The following is a 22,758-nucleotide window of genomic DNA, read 5'->3' on the forward strand; positions in this document are numbered from 1 at the left end:
ATTATTGTGAGGAAAATAAAAGGAGTCAGCATTTATGTACATTGCAAAAAAAGGTGAAATACAAATCAAATGAATAAAATACAGCCAATAGATGGATAATACAACCTAACAAATACCCTTATTCATTTATTTAGAGCGTATTAACCTCCTGTAATGGCTTATAGTGACTCTCAGAAGTACAGTTAAAGCATTATCAAAACATTATTAAACTAAAACAATGTATATTTTAAAATAATTAAATTGTTTTGAAAAGTTAAACAATTAATTAACATATGTTTTGAGCCAATTCCTAAACTCTAATAAGGAAGGGACTTGTTCCAACTCCAATGCCAGTTTGCTCCACAGTATGACCTACATAATGAATCAAGCAGAATGAACAACTGATGTCAGATGTATCCAAAGGAAGGATCAGCAAAATGTGTTCCACTGAATTAAAGGTGCAGAGTGAACACTATAAAATTGGATGGCCTGATACCCATCAAAAAAGTATTATGAGCAACTTGAAATAGGCTTCAAATTCAACTGGCAACATAAGAAGTCAACTGTGGCTTTCAGGAACACACTCCCAATCTCAAAAATCACTTTTTAGTTCCTTATAGTAGAAATATAATGAATTATATCAGTCAATTTGCATACTCCAACAGATATCCAATAGATATTTGAATAACGTCTGTTACTTTTTATGTTTATGACTACATCTGACAGAGCCATGTACTTTGTACAGTATTCATTAATGTTTGCATTGCATGTGAATGTTTTCTAATCAAACACAAAAACTGTTTGCCTTGGATGAACTGTTTTGTACAAACTTGCCTCCAGCTTGTATGGTCCACACTTCCCATCTGTCTAGCTGGTATGTTGCAAATGTTCAAAAGGTTACTAGCTGCATCACCCGCAAGGACCACCTGATGCAACAGCTATTGAAGATAATTAAAGAACCTGCAATATTTGTTTTGCTTTTCTCTCACCAGGAAATAAACTAGTTTTCAAAATATAAATCATAATGGTTATCATACCTGAGCAATCAGATCCAAGTCACTAAACACCGAAGTAAATGTGTAACTGTTTAATACAATAGGCCTATTGTTTGAGTCAGGGGCAAATGGCAACCCACCACAGGCACACAACACCTCCCCCCCCCAAACTAAAATGCAGTGTCCCTCATCAAAATATTATGATAGGGGGGGAAATGAGAAGAAAAGTAAAGATGTTTGCCTTGCTAAACATAACTTTTAGGGGCTCCCTAAGTGTCCTTTGTTGCTAGTTAAGGATAGCACTACCCACATGCAGGTCAGCCCCAAATAATCTGAGGTAGTGTTTTTTGAATTGCATTCACCACCATAGCAGTCGTATCGAGGAGTTTGGCACTTCGGGATGTGCCCCTTCCTGGCTGGGGAAATACAGGCCCACATATGCGGTGGAAAGTTGGTTAGAAGTATGGATGCATTGAGCACACTGAAGTGATGGTTAATTCAGATTATCTGAGGCGTTATGAAAAGGCAGCAGCGCAGAGTTGAAAATTACTACTGTCGTGTCAGAAAGGATTTGGGGATTGTGTATGCCTGGAATCAACAAAAGTTGGATTGAGGGGGGCGGGGGTCGCTTGGCGAAACGTCCCAGGCAGGTTAGGCTGCCTTCAGCCCATTTAGCAGAATCGTCTTATAGGGCTGCCATTAACTCCCTCGCTCTCCAGCTGACAAGTCTCTGGCCCGCCACAGACGCGCCTGCGCCCCGCAACCAAGACCGGGCATGCCAAAAGTCTGAGAGGAGGCTTGTTGGAAACTACCCCTCACTGAGCCGTTCTTATGGCAACCGAGCCGGAGCGATAAACACTCTCCCGCGCGAGCGGACAGGGGGTAAGTTTCTCTGCCAGCGCAACGCGGGAGGGGAGGGTGTGTGCTTTGGCTGGGCTTTTTTACGCGTCCGAGGAGGAACCACCTGTGCGTATTCCTTTTCTAGCAGGAAGCGGAGAGCGGACTCACCGGGCGCCTCACCTGTAGCCACAGCTGAGAAGACTCACCTGGGGTGCCTGGCGCCCTTGGGAGCCGCTGCTATAACCACGCCATGGGGTGCTCGAGCAGCGCTCAGACCAAAGTCAAGGAGTTCGGCCGACAAACTCCCAAACTCCCGGAGACCAACGGATTGTCCCAGTGCGGTGAGTGCTCGGCGGTTTTTAACGTGCGCCAAAGCGGAGGAGTCGCCCTCGCAAGAGTCGCCCTTCAAGAAGCGGAGTTTGGGGGAAGGGGAGTGTAAGACATTCAAGGCTGGAAAAGCCTGGCCGATAAGAGCTAAATCAACGAGGAGAAAGAATAACGATTTTAGGAAGTGCAGCTCCGCACCCCCACCCCCTCCAACGTCTGCAACTGAAGAGCTGCTTACAGTTGCCTTTATTATTTAAGGACACCCTGTTCTTGGTTGCCCTAGTTGATTTCCCCTTTGTGTTTCCCATTCCCATCACCGGAGGGCAGGTAATTTCCAGCCGCCCCCCTCCCCCCCGTGCAAAAGTTAAGCTTTGCTCTGGTCTTGCCCCTTTTCGCACAGTGGTCCCTTCTCTATGGCACTTAGAAGAAATCAAAAGAGGAAACCACTTAATCATTCATGGACCTAGTCATAAAATTGCATCCTAAAAACACACAAGTAGATCCTGAGGAATAAATCCTCACTTTGTTGAATTGAGTCTATTTTAACAAAATAGCATAGAACTGTTATCCTTATTTATAACTAATCAATAATGACATATTGCTCTCTTGCAAGTTGGTTTGTCCTTCATGTTCATTTTCAGCATTTTCTGCCAAATCAAGGAAAACAATGAACTGGAACTGCTAAAATGTTGAGATGAATAATCCTAATGAGGATTATGTATCAGTTTTTAAGATAGCTATGTAAATATATGCTTTCTTCAAAATCAACTCATGTAGAAAATATGGATAAAAACTGTATTTTTGTGTACACTATGATGTGACAAATTCTAAGTATTCCTGACTAATTTTAGTTTAAAATAAACTAAAATACTTTAAAATAAATGTTCTCTAGTTTTGTAATTTAAAGTCTTAAATCAGTTTTCTCATTTCACATTTTGAGGAATTATTCAGCTGCTAATATGTGACAATTTTAGTAAAGATTTTAAATTATATTCTAACTCTTTTAGATTATTTCTTAATCCACTTGACATGCTTTGATAATATATTACATGAAGGATCACTGTTACATACAATATATGCCATTAGGTCTAATCATATTTTTATAATTGTACAGTCAGGAAAACAACATTGAAATGTGAAGCAAAGTCTGCTAACTGGTACAGTTTTTTTAATGCTGATCTCAGAATGGTGGCTATGCTACAGACCACTGGGCAGTTTACAAACCAGTAATCATTAAAATGATAAAGAGCAATAATATTGGTAACAGTATTTGAAGAGATCTATGCCTTTATATATCATTAATCAATTTAGCCCTTGCACACGTAATAGGACCTTCCAACCACCTCCCACTTATAATTAACTCTGTTGTTTTTGCTTCAGTCATGTTGGTCAATGGAGGTTTAGCTCTTGTTATTTCCTCCCTTTTCAGACCTAGCCTGGATTGCTTATCTCTAAGAAGTGATGTTAACCTGCCAGCTATTGCAATTTGTTGCTTTGCTCATGACCTGGCCTTAGCTCATTTACCTATTTGTAACCACAGTGATATACATGTATTTAAAATACATATAGTTCTGCCATATTCCCCAGCCAGGGGTGGGATTCTACCGGTTCTGTCCAGCTCTACAGAACTGGTAGCTCTGAAGAGCAGCAGACACAGAACCGGTTGTGTCTGCTGCTGTTTTGGCCCACCTGCCCTCCCGGGCTCTTACCTGTCCTTTATTTCCTGCTTTTTCAACCTCAGCTGCTTTGTGCGGCAAAGCTGTAGTTGAAAAAGAAGGAAAAAAAGGGCTTTTCCAACCTCTGTGCACTTGCACGCAACGCTGCTCAGCAGGTCGTAAATTGCACTCTCATGACTCACACATGCGCATGTGATGCAGAGCAACAGAACCGGTAGTTATACCGGTCAGATCCCATCCCTGTTCCCAGCGATTAGTTATAGCAAAGCAACATGTGGTACCTTAAAGAATAACAATCTCATAAGTTATAATAAATCATATGGGTAGGATGAGAAGTGAGTAAATAGCAATTCCGAAGGAAACAAAATGCAAAACATTCATAAAAAAATAACTCCATGATTAAAAGTGGCTGCAAATATTTATGTTTCTTTCTCTTTCTTCTTTAAAACACACATTTGATCAACACTGGGAAATCAGATGACAGCTTGCCTATCACAGATAAAAATGACACAGAATCTGACCAGACTAAACTTGAACCCCTAGAGGAGGAGAAGCTTGGATCTTCTTGGAAAAAAACAGATGATAATCTCTATAAAGAGGAGCCTGATGCTTTGATTCAGGAAATAACAAAATGTGACCTTTCTACCTGTCACAGAGTAGATCCTGAGGGTACAGAGCCTCAGCTAACAGCACCAGAAGAAAAGTTTGATACAAGTCAGTGCTTATCTTTAGACTTCCTTGAAGCTGCTGGGTCTCAGGCTGTGAAGTCAACAGAGTTGGCTAGCAATCCTCAAGTTGCCACCGAAGCTGCTGGTTCTTCACATTTAGAATCTCTCCAGGATAAGAAGCCTGAACCTACTGAAACCTCAGAAGGGGACACACCTGAGCCTTCAACAGAGGAAATCCGGTGTTTTGTAACAGAAATTGTGACAGAACTGCTTGTGGATGAAGAGGAACAACTAACAGAGGGTAATAAATATTCTCTTGCAATTTCAAGGGACAGATTCTGCCATGTATGCTCAAGCAATTATTTTTATGTGTGAATAGCAATAGTGCTCACACTTAGATACTGTTTCACAATTACAGCCCTCTCTAAGTGGTTTAAGAGCCAGCATATTGCCCCCAACATTCTGGGTCCTCTTTCTGGGAGCAGAAACTTTTGCTTAATAGATTTGAGCAAGTATTTAAGTATTTGAAAGTCATAAGAAAAGTAATAAAAAAGGCTATAATATTAATACCTGTCCAAGACTAAATGACCACATGCTATCTGGTATTAATTTTTCCTTGTTTGTTCCTCCTTCCAATAATGCTTACCAGATAAAATGGTAATTAGATAGTAACTTTACATGGGAAAGCTCTATCTAGCGGTATAGTGAATATATGCAAACCATCTCTAATCTGCAGATGGATCTGCTCATTGCTAAGGATAATATTTATTTCAGGTCAGATAAAATTAATCTGATGCTTGTATGAATTGTTGACCCAAAATACAGGACTGTGTTTTGTCTGGTTTAGATTACTGGAATCTTTTCCCCCCCAAGTGCCATATTGCATTGATTTATATAGTACATCTTGTTCATTCTAACAATTCATAGAAATTGAGACGATCATGGAAAGGAGGAAGTAATGGTGATCCTGCATTTTTACATAAGACCTGACAAACTCTTTTTAAAGGATAATTCTGACCTACAAATATAGATTCTTATACTGTACCACTATGACAGGATCTATGAAAAATGTGTCCTGCTGGAAACAGCATCTGTAGTATCTTATTGAATTCCTTTAACAAAGTAGATAATTTTTTAGGGAATGGGCATTCCATCTATGTGCATATCTGCATGTTTTGACTTGGAATGGCAATAAATCAAGATGATTTAATATAGTTTTAGTAATTTAATTTTTAAATAGTTTTACCAATTTTTTTAACATGAAGGATCCAAATAGTTGCTGATAAAGAGCATTTAGTGACTGTTTCTAAGAAACAAGTACCTATACCTCAGCAGCAATACTAGGTATCTCTTGTGCTTTTCCTAGTTACAGAAAAATCTATGGCTGACAAAGTAATATCTATAGTTTGTTGAGACACTCAGTGCTCTTTTCGGTGTTCCTTACCTTGATCTCTATAGTTACTGTCCCAGGTGAGGCAGGAGAAAAGGTGGAAACTGAGATGCACCATGAGGTAATACCTGGGGCCTCGGAAACAAAAGAAGAAACCAGAGAAGCTCCACTGGTCACGGAGATAAGTATGTTGATGTAATATAATGTAATATATTAAGAACACATTATGTTGTATTGATATTCTTGTGTGTTCTACAGCAGATGTTCATGTAGCAGCTTGTGAATTGGTATGTACATTTGCTAGGAATTTCTTTGAGAAAGTGTTTCAGAAGACATGATGAATATGCATATTCAAAAGAAAACTAGAGATATAGGATGAATCATAGATCTTAAAAGTCATATAGTTTCACCTCTTGTTCAGTGCACTACAAAGATATATTTTTATCCTGTTTGAAGACTTTCAGCAAAAAAAATCACTTTATGTGACAGCCTATGTACATTCAGAAATAGCCTCTTCAAATCTGGTTTGAACCTCTTTTCTTGTAGTTTCAACTTACTGGTTCTAGTCCTGCTCTCTGAGGCAATGGAGAATAGGTGGGCCTCAACTTGTGACTGCTCGCTTAGTGACCATTCAAGTAAATAGCTCCCACATTAGTTACAACCCAGATTCAAAGTTCCAACAGCTGCCATCCACTCCACCAACCCCACGACCATTCTAGGCACCCGGTAACCAGTCCACATTTATGGACTTTGCAGCATCCTGCAGTCATGTGATGACAATTCCCTTTTTCTAAAACTAGAAACTGGCATTTATTTTAGGTTTCTGGCAAAGACACCCCTTACAAAAATAGGTTCACTTTCTGACGGCAACATTTGCTTAATGACTGCCGCAAACCAAGTCATAAAATCAGTCAGGGTCACAATCTGCTTAATGACCAGCATAATGCAATGACCATGATTAACTCAACGCTCAATAACAGACATAACTCAATAACTACCTTTATAAGTCCACTACCTCTTCTGTGTGACAAGTCTTTATTTGAAGACTAATTGCTGACATAATTCTCCTAATCTATTTTTTCTGTAACCTGAACATTCCTAGACCCTTTAACTCAGGGCTGTCAAACTTGCAGTCTGCAGGCCTGATGTGTCACATGCTGGCCACACCCAAGCCCAGTTTAGCAAAGAAGAAAAAAGTTGCAATATGTCATGTGGGATGATGCTGTGACAACATGAGCTTGACACCCCTGCTTTAGCTGTTCCTCAGAATGCTTGGTTTCAAGACTCCTCATCATTTTCGTAGCCTTTCTCTGAATTCATTGTCTTTTTTGATCTGGGATATCCAGAACTAGACAAGAATTCTAAATGATGTCTGAATAGAGTAAAGTAAATGCTACAGTTAAATCCCCTCTAATGCTCCTGTTAACATAGTAATTGCTTTTTTTTTTTAGCAGTGTAGACTGCTGGTTCATGTTTGACTTATGAATTGTTAGCTCCTTCAGATTTCCACCTCCCTTTACTTGTCATTCCTTCCCCCCACCCATAATCCTCCTTCTTGTCACTCCCCTCCAAAGATTATTGTTGAAAAAAATTAGCATAATTTTCTACACCAAACGAAAGAAATACTATAATGGGTGTTGGGGAAAGCAAGCTGCAAATTGGACAGATTTAGCATTTGGTTCCTACACCTCACCCTATAGTTCAATTGGGATGCTGTTTTAAAAGTGAGCATTGCCTTGAATCTTCTGATGTAAACCAACTAGCTGATAATAATAGCTGGAACTACTCGGAAAATGAGATGCTTAATTAAACACTATTAATTCCATAGTTACTATTTGCCAATCTTGTTTTAGTAAGAATCAGACTATTGCTATAGCATTGAGATTTCCCATTCTCACTCATCTGACTACCTGGAAGTCAAAACAAATAAAGACAAACAAAAATGAACAACCTTTTTATTGTTTCTGACAGCAGAGGTTTCTTTCCTGATAAACTTTAAAATTATTTCAGGGAGGAAAAAAGCTTAACTGTCTCCCATCAAAGTACTAACTAGGAGCCATAAAGGTTGGCTACATGCTACCACAGTGCTGAGATACACACACGCACACATGCAGACACAATTTTATTTCAAAATTCTTTTTAATGAACTACAACCTGCATTGTTTCCACTAGACTGTCTTCTGTCACTCCCTCCCTGAGCAAAGGAGTGATCTCCTTTACCTGGTGAGAGCATATAGTTCTCCAAGATAGGAATCGGTCTTTGGTTACATTGAGTAGACGGGGGGCTGCAGTTCATAAAATAATTTTTTTGGGGGGTAACCTCCAAATTTGTGCTACCTCCTAACAACTGCCTGAACATGTCCCTGCCATTTTCTTGGCAAGATTTCAGAAAGGATTTGCCATTGTGTGCTTCCTAGGGAAGAGAGAATATGACCCAGTCAGTTTTGTGCCTTAGGTGGGACTATAATTCAGTGTCTTGGTTTTTAGCCTGTTTGGAGTGCTGCAAATTATCCATCCTTGATCTAATTGGATATCTAAATTATCTATTCAGCTTTAGAGTATCTTCTTTCTCTTCAGCTTTAGGATCTAAATTGTTTTAGGATTCTATTCAAGATCTACATTTTCAATCTGAAATTTATCTTTTTAAAAGCATATTCTATTTTTTTGTTTTACATAAAAAGCATTAGCAAATTTGCATGGTATGTGCACATACCTTTACTTCAAAAAGCATTCACCTGAAGATCTTTAGCACTTTTTAAATTCTGCCTTTATATTACAGAACAAGCTAATGAAGAATGACCCAGGGTTTCTGGCTGGACTTCACGGCTAAACTTTATGGCTTCTGGCTGGACCTTATCCTTGTTCGCTCAGTTAAAATGTATATTCCTGTTTGACAAAAATCTAGTTGTTATAAAAGCTTGTATAAACTTATCACAACTACTGAATACTAAGTGAAAACCATTTTAAGAAATTTTAATGGAAAAATCAAGTTGCCAAGGCACCACTGAGGAACTGCATTGTTAAACCATCACACCTGCCAGAAAGTGCCTCCTGCTATTGTTTCAATGGAACTACAAATTGCAGAACACTCTTACTTGCTTTAGGTAGAAAATAAATATGAAGGATAATATAGCACAAATAATATAAACTGTAAATGTGATTATAGATAAACTTAGATCTAAGAATGTATATGGTCTAAACTAGGGTGAAAATAACTAAATTCCAGTGGAGTTTTTGCAGCCATGGATTATTTAATTGCATTAAATTTCTTAGGTGAAGTTTCTTGTAAACATGTAAGAATTGTAATTCTTATCTGGAAAGGGACAGGATGAGCTTTATAGCATCGATCTTATTTCTTTAATATGGTATACGACAGAAAATACAAATTTCATTTCCTGAAAATAGTGATTGTGGTCCTCAAAATACTTAGATGAGCACTAGTATGAATTGTTGACATTTAAAAATTAGAGATAGCCTGCTAAAAAAACAATTATATTGCAAATGTCAGGTTAAAAATGACATGATTGATTACAGTATTCTTTAAACTATGCAACCAATAAAGTGAGCAGAGCTGTGCTTCACTCATTTTCAGAAACACATTTGTTCTTTGCTGCTATTTGTGCGATATGGCTGGTCTCATGCCTTCTCAAATGTCTCTAAAATGTAACCTTAAACTTTGAAATAAATAATATATTTGTGGAATATGGTAATGTTGTCCAGATATGGGAATCTATTGGGTAAATGTTTATGGGTATTGTAGAAAAAGTATTAACTACATTCTTGGTACATTCAGGAAAGCAGAAAGGTTTTGTAGCTGATAAGATTTTAGAATCATGCAACTTATGAAATGAAGGCATTTTATAGGATATACAGTCCAGTTCTTACTCAGTGTAGGAATCCAATGAATTATTGATGTCCATCACCCCCATTTGAAAACTTCTTGTTGGAAACCACCACTAACAAATCTGTTAGGAAATGCTTCCTAATATTCAGTTTTAATCTCAACAGCTGGTCATTATCATGCTGTGTGAAAAGAGAAAGGATCTGGATACAATGCTTCTATTAATGTAACCAAGATTCTGTTTTATTTAGCTGCCATACCACTATTTGCTCATGTTCAGCTAGCAGGCCTTGCTATTCCTAGATGCATCTCACTCACATTGCCTTCCCACTGAATCAATCCTGTCTGTTCATCTGATCTTTCCTATCCAGATGGAGGTCACTTGTCACAGTGAATCATTCTGTTGGATTTGACCCAGCATTTGAGCCTTTTGAATAGTGAATTTGTCCATAATGTCAATCCCCTTAATTTTGTATCATTTCATCTTGTGAGTCTTTTAAAAAAAGGAGTTGAACAGCACCAGCCAGTGACATCACTCTACTTTTGTCCTGAATGATACAGAACAATTTTTGATCATCCTTTGGGACTTGCAGGTGATCCAGCTACAAGCTCATTGGACTGCAATACCATCTTTATTTACCTTAGCTGCACTTATATGAGAGGACTTCACAGACATTTCGCAATCATGGTGCACACAATCCATAGCATTCCCTTGGTGTAGCAGCTTGGTCATCCTGTCAAAAAAATTAATTAGCCTAACATGATTTGTTCTTTACAAACACTGGTTCTAGAAAACAATATTGCTTAAGTGCTTCCAATGCGGAATGACAGGTTGTGGAATGAATGCTTTCCTTAGTACAGACATTAACTGGTTGGTAGTTTTCCTGATCTTTCCTCTTTCCCTTAATATTGGTTCTTCTCTAATTGTTAGTATCTCTCCCTTTCTCCTGGAGTCTTGTCACAAAACCCCCTTTGCCAACTTCTACTACTCCCGAGATCTAATTTATCTGGCTCAGTTGATAAATTCATTTAAATTACAAGTTCTACCATACCTTATGAGCTATGCCTCACCCATTCTGTCTTTTGGAGAAGAGTTCTCTCTCCTGAGATTAAATGCAAAAATGTTAGAAGAGTTTCATCTTCTCCTTATTCCCCTGTGTACTATTCATGTAACAGGCTTATAGCCTCCTTGATTCTTTTATTAAAAGCATACCTCACAGAACTATATTATTGTATTTTGCATTTCTTACCAGACTTACATTTTGAGTTTAGCATTCCCAAGTCTGTTCCTACAAGCTCATGCGAGCAATATTAGTATTCCACCTTAGTTATCAGGCCATATTTGTTATACATCTTTTTTTGCTTTTCAGGTCATGATCCACACAAGTTAAAGCTTTTAAAGCTTTCCTATTTTCTGCTCCTATGTTTTGTGCTTTCAGTATCTTATTTTTAGATTTCCTCCAAATGATGTTGCAGAATTTCAAGGTGACATCTTCCCATTTTTCATCTAAGTGTATTTCCTTAGGTCCAAGGTATGTGACTGACTTCTCACTTTCTCCCTAGTTAACTCTTTGACATGGTTGCTTTCTTTTAAAATGCCTAAAAGCTTCAGTTAGCTGACCAATCCCTTGTTGATCAGGATTAAGTCAGTTGCCTACCTTCTCTTAATTTTCCAGCCAATCTCAGATTATTTGGAGAATTTTTCAGGTAGTCCTTGATTTGCAACAGTTCATTTAGTGACCATTCAGTTACAATGGCACTGAATATGTGACAATGACAATGGAGATGTTGCAACAGTCATGTTTTTCACACTTATGACTGTTGCAACATCTTCACTGTCATGTAATCAAGATTTAGATGCTTAGCAACTGACTCATGATGGTTGCAGTGTCCAGGGGTCATGGGAACACTTTTTGCAACCTTCTGACAAGCAAAGCCAATAGGGAAGTCAGATTCACGTAACAACTGTGTTAATATTTTAACACCTGCAGTGATTCACTGAAGAACTGTGGCAAGAAAAGTCAAAAAATGTTGGGCTCAATTGTGGTTGTAAGTCAAGTATCACCTGTATTTAGGAAGATATTGTCCACAACCTCTGGGAGATTAGTAGTAACCTTAGGTAGTGATACCACTTCTGTTTCTTATGCTGCTCATCTTCATCTGTATGCTTTGAACAGGATTTCCAATATTTAGTAGCAAGAATTCCCCAGGTTTGCTCACAAACAAATCCACTCTGCATCCCTTTATGACAGATCTATGGTAGTCCTCAGTTAATGAATGCCCTGTTTAGCAACCATTGAAACTTACATTGGCATTGAAAATATAGCTTTACAACTGTCCTCAAACTTACAACCATTGTAGCATCCCTAATCATGTGATCACCATCAGCCATTTGGCAATTAGCATGCATTTAAGACAGTTGCAGCAGCCTGCAGTCACATGATCACCATTTGAGTTTAATAGACAGCTTCTGACAAACAACCAGTTGAGAAGCTGGCAGTAATTTGCAAATCACAGGCATGTGCTATTCCACTTGATGACTGCAAATAATTTGCTTAATTACAGCAGAACTAACATATGTCCAGCACTGTCCCATGGTGTTTCATTTAATTAGTTATTAACTGTCCCAATTGAATATGACCTACATTTGTTTTTATGACAGCCAGTGTGGTATAGTGATTAAAGACACCAGGCTGGAAACAGAGACAGTAAATTCTAATCCTGCCTTATGGTCAAATTACAGGTAAGGACAGTATTAGTTTTCTGACATTTTGGCCTGCATGTCCCAATTGCAACCAAAGCACAGTTCTCCCTCATGCTATTCTATGCACGCTAGAATTTGGAGATCAAATAACTATGAGGTAGATGCAATAAAATCATGGGGAAAGTTGCATAATATCAATCCCCGATTCATATGAAAGCTGGCAAAGTTGTTCTCCTAGGGAGTGTCTAAATTGTCTAAAAATTGTATCTTAATATTGCAACAATAATTGATCATTAAAAAGAAATAGAGTGCCTAGCATAATACTAGTGCTCTGTTTAAAATGCCTATTTGTCTGGAATTTGCTGTAAAAGGATTTGTGACAATATCTAGTCAGACCAATCAATCAATCACACAGAGTTATACTGATTTGTTGTGGAGGAAATTTTTTTTAATAGTTCTGAATTGACATTCTAATTTGGACAGCCAGTCTGTTTTCCACTCTACTGAATTAGGATCCAAACTGAATCTTCCCTAAACCTGAGTAGATTAGAAGATCTACTCAGAAAACACTAACACACTTTTACAAATAAATAAATGTGATGTTATTATTAAGCATTTTCCTTCAAAAGCCAATTACTTGTAGAAAAAGATTATATAAAAATACACAAAATGTATTGTCATGTTTCTCATTACAAAATTTGTAGCAGATTTGAATATTATCTTGTGAATCAGGCAAAGTGTGAACTGGTAAGTTTAACGGCTATTTTCTGTGGAGGGAAGTCAAAACTGTTGTTATCCACACAGATCAGTGTTATAGCAATTTGATTTATTCTTCATAGATTTTTCTTCTAATGTTTTAAAGTATACAATTCTGCTTAACGTTAAACACAGCTAGAGATTAATCGTGACTCCCAAATTTTAGAAAATCTATTCTCTCTTATCTATGACAAGTTTATCTGAAGAGAGCTATTGCTTTCCCAACCTCATAATATGTTTTTAAGCAGCTTGCAGTATTTAGTCTTGTAGTGTCCTTTACTCAAAGTATACTCCAATGTTTCTCAACTTGTGTGACTTTAAGATGTATGAACCAACTCTCAAAATTCTCCAGGCAGCACACATCTTAAAGTAACTGAGACTAATGACATTGCTATACCGTGAATAAACAAATAGCCTTAATGGTGCAGTGATGCCTGTGAGTCAATCTGCCCACCCAAATACACCTAAATGAGTCAGATTCACAATTCAGGAATAATATTATTTGAGAGAATCAGTGGCAGAATTGAATCCTATAGACAGTGAGAATGACCACGGCAAAAGAAATCAGAGCTGCTAGATTTTAGCTTGTGAGGCATCTTGAAGGGGTCCCAAAATGGCAATAGCTTCAATCTCCACACAGGCACCCTGGAAGGAAGAAATATAACATATAAAGTCAGGGCAGAGTTGGTTTGTTTAATGTAGAGCTCCTCAATCTCTTCAGCTCATGATGTTTTAGATCACTGTTTCTCAACCCTAGTGATTTGAAGAGGTGTGGACTTCAGCTCCCAGAATTCCCCAACCAGCCTTGCTGACTGAGGAATTCTGGGAGATAAAATCCACACCTCTTCACGTTGCCAAGGTTCAGTTTTTAAATTATTCATCGACAACCCTCCCAAACATTTCAAATATGAAAATAATAAATGGTACTTTATTATGAATAATAATAACAAAAACATTGTCAAGCACTGGAGAAATCAGGATTTTCCTCTCACAGAATCACAGTAATACTCAAACCAAATCAGTAAAACATAACTGGTGACAATTACACTTCAGAAGCCATCCAGAAAAGCTTGATTGTATCAGTTTCTGGAAGGCTATTATCAAAGAACTAACCTCCCTTCCGGGAGAGGCTGCGCCATCACCAAAATGTAACATTTTCTGGCCTCAGGACCCCTTGGTTCATGAAAATGGAACATCACTACTAATTTCTCCTAGAAGACATCTCAGACTGATACCACGTGGAACAAGAGTTCTGAATGTATCTTGGTACCAAGCCATATTGGACTTCATAATTAAAACTAGCTTTTCAAACTACTTCAAATTCTACTGGCAATTATTGAGGTCCTGCAAAATATGTGTAATAATTTCAAAATAACAAGGAGTACTTGTAATAATAATAAGTTGAACCAAATAATAAGTTGAACCAAATGCAGCTTCGGTATGGGCTTCAAAGGTAGCCCGTAAGTTTATTACAGAAGTTCAATCATATAATGGTAAGTAAGGGCACCAGTCACTGTAGCCAGGTTCTTCCATTTCAGTCACCCAGCTGGCATACCAGCTATACATCCAGCAGAACTGTGAACCTGGGTTGAAGGTCTGCTTGCTAAGAAGCAGTACCATCACCTTAGAAAACCCTGGAGCTAACAAAGGAACAACAGCAACTTCATCTTTCTTGGGTTCAACTTTAACTTTGACCCATCTAATCTCCCGGTCCTGGGACATAAATTTAGCATTTCCAGCAGATCTGGGGTAGCCAGATCAAGCTAAATACCATCAGTATATTGATGGCTCTGTACTAGAGATCACAACACAGCTCATCTAAAGAGCAGAGGGCATATATTGATCAATCTGAGTGCACCAATTTGGTTTCCTCTCCATTTCTCTCTCTCTCTCTTGCCCCTCCAGCCAGGTTGATATGGATTCAATCCTCTCCTTGCAGGTGAAAATCCAGGAGTTATCCCATGGTGATGTTGCAATCACAGAAAATATTATGTCTTGTGCAAATTAGAGGAACTCCCTCAATTCAAATGAGAGGATGCACAAAGAAACAGCGCACAATCTATGAGTAAACATAGATAAGACTGCACTGTTAAAAGAATTAGCTATTTTCTCAATATCTAAGTTATATTTAAGAACATAACAAAATGCAAATCTAAAAATATTAAATTTTATAATCTAAAAACATTAAATTCATTCCCAGAAATAAGAACTGATATTTACCTTTGGAAGAGCCACAACCTGATAAGCAGCTCGGGCTGGAAAGTTGCACTTGAAAACTAGATGGAGTAGATAAATAGCTCCAATTAATAATTGATGCAGAAATAGAGAATTTATTTAGTTGAATTATATAAAATAGCAAGTTATAAAGTTAGGTAAGGAAAAGGCCTCCTGGTTCTATAAAGATTCATACAGAATGCAAGTGGATAAATCAGCAAACTAAGAATTTAAATCCCCATTTTTTTTCCAAAAGAAAGCATGTTCCAAAGCAAATGTGCTTGCACGTTATGAACAATACCAAGTAGCCACAAGGATTTATAGAAACAACAATAGAGTTTTAGTCCCATATAAAGCACTTTCCATCTAAAATATAGCCAAATGAAAGAATGCTTTTTAACAGATTATAGAATTCAAATGTTCCTCTACAGTTTCTACCAGTTCTAGTACTGCTTTGAACTTTATATATAATTCACAAACTTATATACCGTAGTTATAGCAGAAGCTTAAGTACATATTTGGATATATCTCCATCCAAACACAAATAAGGCAAAGAAATTAAATATGCAGCCACTAGCCATACTTACATTGCTTGTAGACTTCGTTAATATCATTAAAATCCTTCATGTCAGTCATCAGTACAGTAGTCTTTACCACTAAAAATGAAGAAACCCTGTCTTTAATTATGTTTCACATCACCTAGCTATAAACATTTCAGCAGTCAATATAATTAAGTCTGAACTTTTGTACATCACACACACACACACACACACACAGACACACACACACTTCAGAGTAGGCTGGCATTTCTTCTGAGCAAACGTGCATAGAAATGTATTGCAAGGATTTTATCTGGCAAGCGATTTGGAACCGTGATTCTTTTTTTAATGAGTAGGCCACCCCATTCCAAATGGGTTTGCAGAGTTAGACTTCACCCACCTTTAGTGGTTTCTGAAGGTGCTGGACTTCAATTCCTATAATCCTTCTAGGATCAAGATGTCTAGGTATTATTGAACTTTATACACCTTATCTTTTGGGGGCAACAACTTGTGAAGAGTTACTCTACAATAGACGTGTTCAATCTATGGACCAAAGACTGCACACATTCTCCCCAAACCTTGGATTTGGCCCCCAGAGACTTCCAGATGTTATTAAATAACAACTTAAAGTTCGGTGCAGTGGCTAAGGTTACTGGCCTAGAAACCAGGAGGCTGTTCTAGGATTCCCTTAGACATAAAAGCTGGTTGGGTGACTTTGGGTTAGTCCCTATCTCTCAACCCAACCCACTGTTCGTGTTGTAGGGAAAATAGGAGGAAGAAGGTAAGATTGCTGCTTTGAGGTACATAAAAAGTGGGATAAAAATATCATCATCATCATGCAAGGAACAATGAAACTGGACTGAAAAATGTCCACAGAAACAAATTTTAATTACCTTTCAATGTTAATGGAATGAAATTTTATGTTATCTTGGCCCCAGGCATTTCTTTTGGGTGTGCAACCCTAACCCTACTACACAAACGCCAAATGTGATTCTTGACCCAGAAAAAAAATGGTATTATGAACATTAATTTTGATTGTCATTTAATCTGACAATCTGAAAAACAGAGAAAACCCTTAAGAAAGAAAAAAAGTGTACGAATAACCTCCAAAACCATACACATATCTTGGAGGGGAGGGATTATCAAAATACCTTTAGTTTTACCAGTCAGAAAAGTTGCAGCACTAATCTACTGTTCCAAGTAAATAATACAGAATATGTATTATTTAAATCACTTATATAGAACTTAAGCAAAAATCTTAAATCTTAAGCAAAACCAGCATAATAAAAAATTTTAACACAATAAATTCAAAAATTTATATGGAAGGAACAGCCTGGGTACCATTGCAACAGTTATCTTGAACTATCAGTTAATAGCTGTTCTTTCTCATTAGGCAGAAAACATATTTTTCTCTCTATACATTTATAGATAAGTTCACCAATTTATTTGAATGTAAACATACCATTAGAGGAGTCACAGCCAGCAGCTTTCAGAATTTCCCCAATGTTTTGGAGGGCCTAATGAGGACAATGTTTAATTTATTTGAACATGACCACATCATCCCTTGAACTCAGACCAGGGTACAGTGGTAATCATATGCAAACACAAAAGTAAAACATCATGAAATATATGTAAGAGCAGCCTATGATAATGAAAACATTATCATCTACTATCTAAGAAAACATGAAATGATGGAAGTTCCAATGCAGAGAGATTGTTACTAATAATTGAGAATATTTGTAGCTCAGAGATGAACTGAGGGGTCCTTGGTGCTTTCTGAGCTTGGCTGTTCTCTTGCAGATGTTTCATTATCCAAACTAGATAACATCATCAGACTAGCATCTGATTCATTACCTAGTTCAGGTAATGAAACATCTGCAAGAGAACAATCAAACTCAGAGAGCAATTAGTTCATTGAAATTAACCTTTTCAAGATAGAAAAGTAGGTGTGCAACAAATGGCAATTACATACAGTAGCAGCTGTATTCTTTTCCATATGCTAGACTGCCATGCATAGGGCAATCCTGAAAGAAACACAATTTGATATACAGAAACAGTATGGAAATGGGCAGGTATTCTACCCTGTGCTAGAGTTTGCAGTGGTTCCTAAAAGATATAGAATTAACTGGATCTTTATTTTATATGCCCAGTTCAATGGTTTGTTTGCTTAGCATGCTCCTGTATGCATTTTATATGTACACCTTTTCAGTTAACAGTCTATTATGGCAACTAATAGATACCATATAGTGTTTATTGTTTAATGTATTACCTTCTCAAAAGCTTTAGGAAAGTTATATTATATGCTCTCTTGCCCTGAAAGGCTTGTTTTAAAAAAAAACAGGATATGATGCTTCTGTCCTGTGCCTATTAAGTTGAACTCAGCCAGCATAATTGCCCTTTCACAACCACAATATCAGGAAGGTCGCTCAGTTTTAATTGAAACATTTGCTGGCAGATAAAAGTTGATGATTTTGTCAATGGAAGTCAGAAGGCAGAAGCAATTAAATATTTGGCATTGGGGAATGGCGGGACTTAGTTCAGCCACTTTGTTTTGCTGACAGGATGCCTCTTCTCTGAAATTACAAGCAGGGATTTGTTTTATTTCAGCTCTATTGAGCTCCAATAATGATGTCTATTTCCATAATGAAATTACGATACCAGACCCTCTATTTTGAACCTTGTGGATGTGTCTTTTCATATAACAAATGTTACATTAATCATCATCATCAAGCAACAACATCTGCTTATCCCACATCCTAAATCCAGTCTAAACGCCTTGCTGACTACATGACCAGCCATAACAGTAATATTAGGCTTGTTAGTAGAATAAGTGAGGTTGTCAGCTTTGGAAGCCATATTAGCACCAGAAGCTTCCACATTCTTGAGCCTGGGAAGATGGGAGGGGGGAATATCATTCTTCTTTAGAGTCAAGGTCATGTTGTTCCTGCACCTGGCTGAGGAGTAGTAGAGGGAAGTTGGGTCTCAAGTTGGGACAGATGGTGATTGGGGCATGTGATGGAATAATGGGAGCAGGAGGTGGATTTGTAATATTTTACTTATTGGAGGGAAACCCAGGACTTTCAGATTTGGGATTTCCCAGATGTGCCAGTTTACTACTCTAATAAAAGGGAACTTTGAGAACATGTCTGGTTCAGAGTTATCTGTTGGAATTGGGTTTTTCAAGAATGCTGACAGAGGTCACATTTCACCTGGTGAGTTTGTTCTTTTGCACCTCCTGGGACAAGTTGCCCACTCGAGGGATCCATACCAAGCTGCCCTGCGATATACATGGTCCGATCTACCAACACTGCTTGGCTAAGATAGTAAAAAGAAGGAAAAATAGGAATTAGTAAAGAGAACAAGAGATATTGATTGATTTGCTATTTGAATGTACAGTTATATATTCATATAAATAATTATATTCATATATTATATGACATTCATATATTAGCACTAGTAATAAAAAGTCTTGCTAGGCTACCTTTAGAAATCTGGTTTATTTACATCACTTTCTTTCATTCTGTGGACACAGGTATTGCACAGAAAAAAACCCAAAGAAAGCCATTTGGATTTTACTTTGAACATGTACATTTGTTCAATGCTGAAGAATAAGTTTTTTGGCTTATAAAGATTTCTTTGTTTGTTCAATGTCAATTTCTATGCAGCAAGAATTTAGTTCAAAAGAATATGAATCAAAGAATATTAAATCTTGCATCAAAGTTATTACTTAATAGATGTTAATAACCTCCTCCCAAACTGGAACAATTATAGGCTATTCTATAAGTATGCCTTAGTCATATTGCATGGCTAACATGGCAAATTACTTACAGGCCCCCTCCTGAAGGCTCTGCCTTGAGAAAAGATTAGCTCTTTTTCACACATATTTTATACCAAGTAGTCTTTTGAAGTCTGGGCAGCATCTGTACAAATGACTGAAAAATGCAACAACAGCAGGCCAGTCCTCTTACTTAGTAAACCAATTACTAGCATAATTTATCTGCCTGTACAATTTTCTACAATTTTAAGAATTTTGTCACTAGTGATTAATTCACACATACTGGAAAGGTTAGAAATAAACAAACCAAGCATGAATTTGGGCATTCTTGAGCAGGAAAAAGATTTTTGGATGAGACTCAGTTTGGAATCTCATCCCAAAGCAAATATTGCGGAAGGAAAAAAATGCTATGAACGTGCATTTTATTAGTTATTTGAACAAATATTTAAAATATTTTAGAACCAAAAACAATAGAAGTGGCAAAAAGCTATAACTATCGTATTTACTATATTCCAGACTAGATTTATAATTATTGCATAGCTGATTCATGTTTGCTATTATTTGCTACAATAATAATGAATTTTGTCTGAATCTCATTGATTTGGGGAACTAAAAAACCCACAAAAATAATCATATAGTATTAGAATTATTTTAGTAAACATGAAAATAAAATAGGCACAGTATTGTTTTACAAGTTTTAATTTGCACGCTTCAAAAAACAAGACCCTGAGGAATCTGAATTCAAGCAAACAGGAGTAGCAACCTTTAACTTTGCAGTATTCATTAACTATGTCAGTTGAGTAACTGTAGGGAAGGAAAAACCCATCAGTTCCAAGCCAGGAGAAAGGAGCTGGAAAACAATATGGAGGCTGATTGGAAAGAAAGTTTATTGATGAACAGAACCACAGCTTGCAGGTCTGGGACAGCTGAGCAAATGGAATTGAGAGTGGGTGGATTTTTATACCTTCTTTGGGCTTTGTATTTGATCTTCCTGTGAAAGAACATGTCTTTTAATATTCTATGGAGTCATGGCTGGCTCTATAGGCAGAAGAGGAAATGCAAATCCTAGGTGTTTGTCTGAGTTAATCTTGTCCACCTTAATTGCTTATCTGGAGTTTCTATTTGACTCAGTCTTTCTGAATGGATTACCAAATCTGCATTTCTAAAACTGCCTCCTCAGTTTCTGCTTGGGGCAGGAACACTGGTGCTGGTTTCTGCCTCCTTTAATTTGTTTTTTTTTACATTTTTCTTTTAGGGGAAATATTCTATCTTGCCCTTTTAATATTCCCCAAAATATTTCATTCTCTAGGAGGGTGGGTGGGTGCTGGCTTTCTATATAACTCAAGAATTATTTCATAAAAATACAAAGTAAGAGATAATGAAAATGTAAAAAAAAAAAATCACAGAGGTTTTTTTGTAATATTGTGACCCAGATAGATAAAGAGTTTTCTGACTGAACCATTTAACAAGAATAACAAAAGTGTAGCAAAGCTTCCAAAACCCTAAGTAAGTAAACCCTTGTACCTGGTCAGCAGAGATATCTTAAAGCAGGGGTCCCCAATTCCCGGTCCGTGGACCTCTACTGGTCCATGGCATGCCAGCAACCAGGCAGCACAAACAAGCGAAGCCCCATCCATGGGATGCGGGCAACACACAAGACCACGCCCGCTTTGGTCCATGGAAAAACCTTTCTCCACGGAAGCGGTCCCTAGTGCCAAAAGGTTAGGGGCCTCTGCCTTAAAGAATCTACAATGCTACATTGAGGTTATAGGACAAAAATATATCACAATTTAAAATGTAACCATACTTATGTTTTGTGGCATTCCTAGCAACATTGATAGAGCATTCCTATAAATCTGCTCAATAAAAATTTACTACGTTCAGTTCCGCTTCTCTCAGATCAAAGATTGCAGTCTTTGGGATGATGTGCTCGAAATAAGTGCAAGGCTGGTCTTGTTTGGTCATTAGGTTGTGTCCAATTCTTCATAACCCCATGGACCATAGCACACCATCCCCATCCCCACATCCTTCTCTGCCTCCCTTGCCCTGCCCAAATTCATGTTTATTGCATCAATGACACTATCTAACCATCTCATCCCCTGCTGTCTTCTTCTCCTTTTGCCTTCCATTTTTCCCATCATCAAGGTCTTTTCAAATGAATCTTCTTTTCTTATTAAGGGGCCAAAGTGTTTGAGCTTTGGCTTCAGTAGCTGTTCTTCCAGAGGAATTTATTCAAATGTAAATTTCATTGAGTCCAGTGGATTTTGCTCCAAACAATTTGGTATTGCCCCTCAGAAAAAAAAAAAACAGAAAACAGACTCCTGGAAAGTCTTCAAGAGGCTTTTTAAACGTTCTTTGATGATTATATGCTTAATAAGCACCTTACCCATTACTTATATGTTTTGTACCTATGCAACAGCAAACCCATTCTTCTTATTCCTTTTTTTTTTACTATATTAAATCTAGACATATTTCAGATGCTGCAATGTCTTTGAGCATCTGCATCAAGGCACTAGTTTTAAGGCTACATGCTTTTAAATGTCTTTCATTACTGCATTTCAGTAAAACAGCTGGAGTTGCCAAATCAAGTAATTATAGACTGCAACATGTTCACTTTCTTGGGGAAGAAACTCCAGCTCATTTGACATTCCTCCCTGCGCAGAAGCTGCTGTTAGCCGTGCCGTCCATGCTGGAACCGGTCCAACTGGGCAGAGATCACATCTAGTGGCGGCGAGTTCCACAGGTTAAAGCTGTGTCAAAAAGCACTCTTCATTTTTCCCCCTTACCTGTAGGGACCCATAGCAGCGGGAGCCCTTGCAGTACTGATGATTTTCTTCATTAACGCAGCCATAGCGGCAGAAGGGAGCGGACCAAACCCTACCTCGGCAACTGCCAAACCAACAAAGCCAACGCTTCGCTGCCTCTGAACTTTTACCCGCACCAGAAACTCACCCCTGCTCCGCCTCCCTCGGCGACGCCGCCCCCTCGGCCGACAGGTCCAAAAAGCGCGCGCTGTTTTTCCCAAGAGCTCCTTTTTTTTTTAAAGGGCCTTCT

At 37.8% G+C, this 22,758-nt stretch overlaps 2 protein-coding genes across 3 annotated transcripts; one reads left to right on the forward strand and one right to left on the reverse strand.

Moving 5' to 3' along the window:
* Positions 1–1,716: 1,716 nt before the first annotated feature.
* On the forward strand, positions 1,717–9,581 carry LOC113439882 (uncharacterized). Of its 2 annotated transcripts, none has more exons than XM_026705921.2 (5): positions 1,717–1,856; positions 1,960–2,155; positions 4,295–4,786; positions 5,944–6,060; positions 8,655–9,581. In XM_026705921.2, the coding sequence occupies exons 2-5, from the start codon at positions 2,065–2,067 to the stop codon at positions 8,672–8,674; spliced, it is 720 nt and encodes a 239-aa protein (XP_026561706.1). In that variant the 5' UTR covers positions 1,717–1,856; positions 1,960–2,064; the 3' UTR covers positions 8,675–9,581. The 2 variants fall into 2 exon arrangements, with proteins under 2 accessions (XP_026561706.1, XP_026561707.1); XM_026705922.2 differs by having other exon boundaries at positions 1,729–1,856; positions 1,963–2,155.
* A 3,644-nt stretch (positions 9,582–13,225) lies between these two features.
* RIDA (reactive intermediate imine deaminase A) lies at positions 13,226–22,629 on the reverse strand. Its single transcript, XM_026705920.2, has 6 exons — positions 22,491–22,629; positions 19,139–19,244; positions 17,392–17,446; positions 15,978–16,046; positions 15,397–15,452; positions 13,226–13,821 (listed from the first exon to the last, which is right to left on the reverse strand). Exons 1-6 carry the CDS (start codon positions 22,553–22,555, stop codon positions 13,750–13,752), a joined length of 423 nt encoding a protein of 140 aa, XP_026561705.1. The 5' UTR covers positions 22,556–22,629; the 3' UTR covers positions 13,226–13,749.
* Positions 22,630–22,758: the final 129 nt, after the last annotated feature.

This window comes from Pseudonaja textilis, chromosome 3, assembly GCF_049901715.1.
Source record: "Pseudonaja textilis isolate UNSWEBS1 chromosome 3, rPseTex1.2, whole genome shotgun sequence".
Taxonomy (NCBI): domain Eukaryota; kingdom Metazoa; phylum Chordata; class Lepidosauria; order Squamata; family Elapidae; genus Pseudonaja; species Pseudonaja textilis.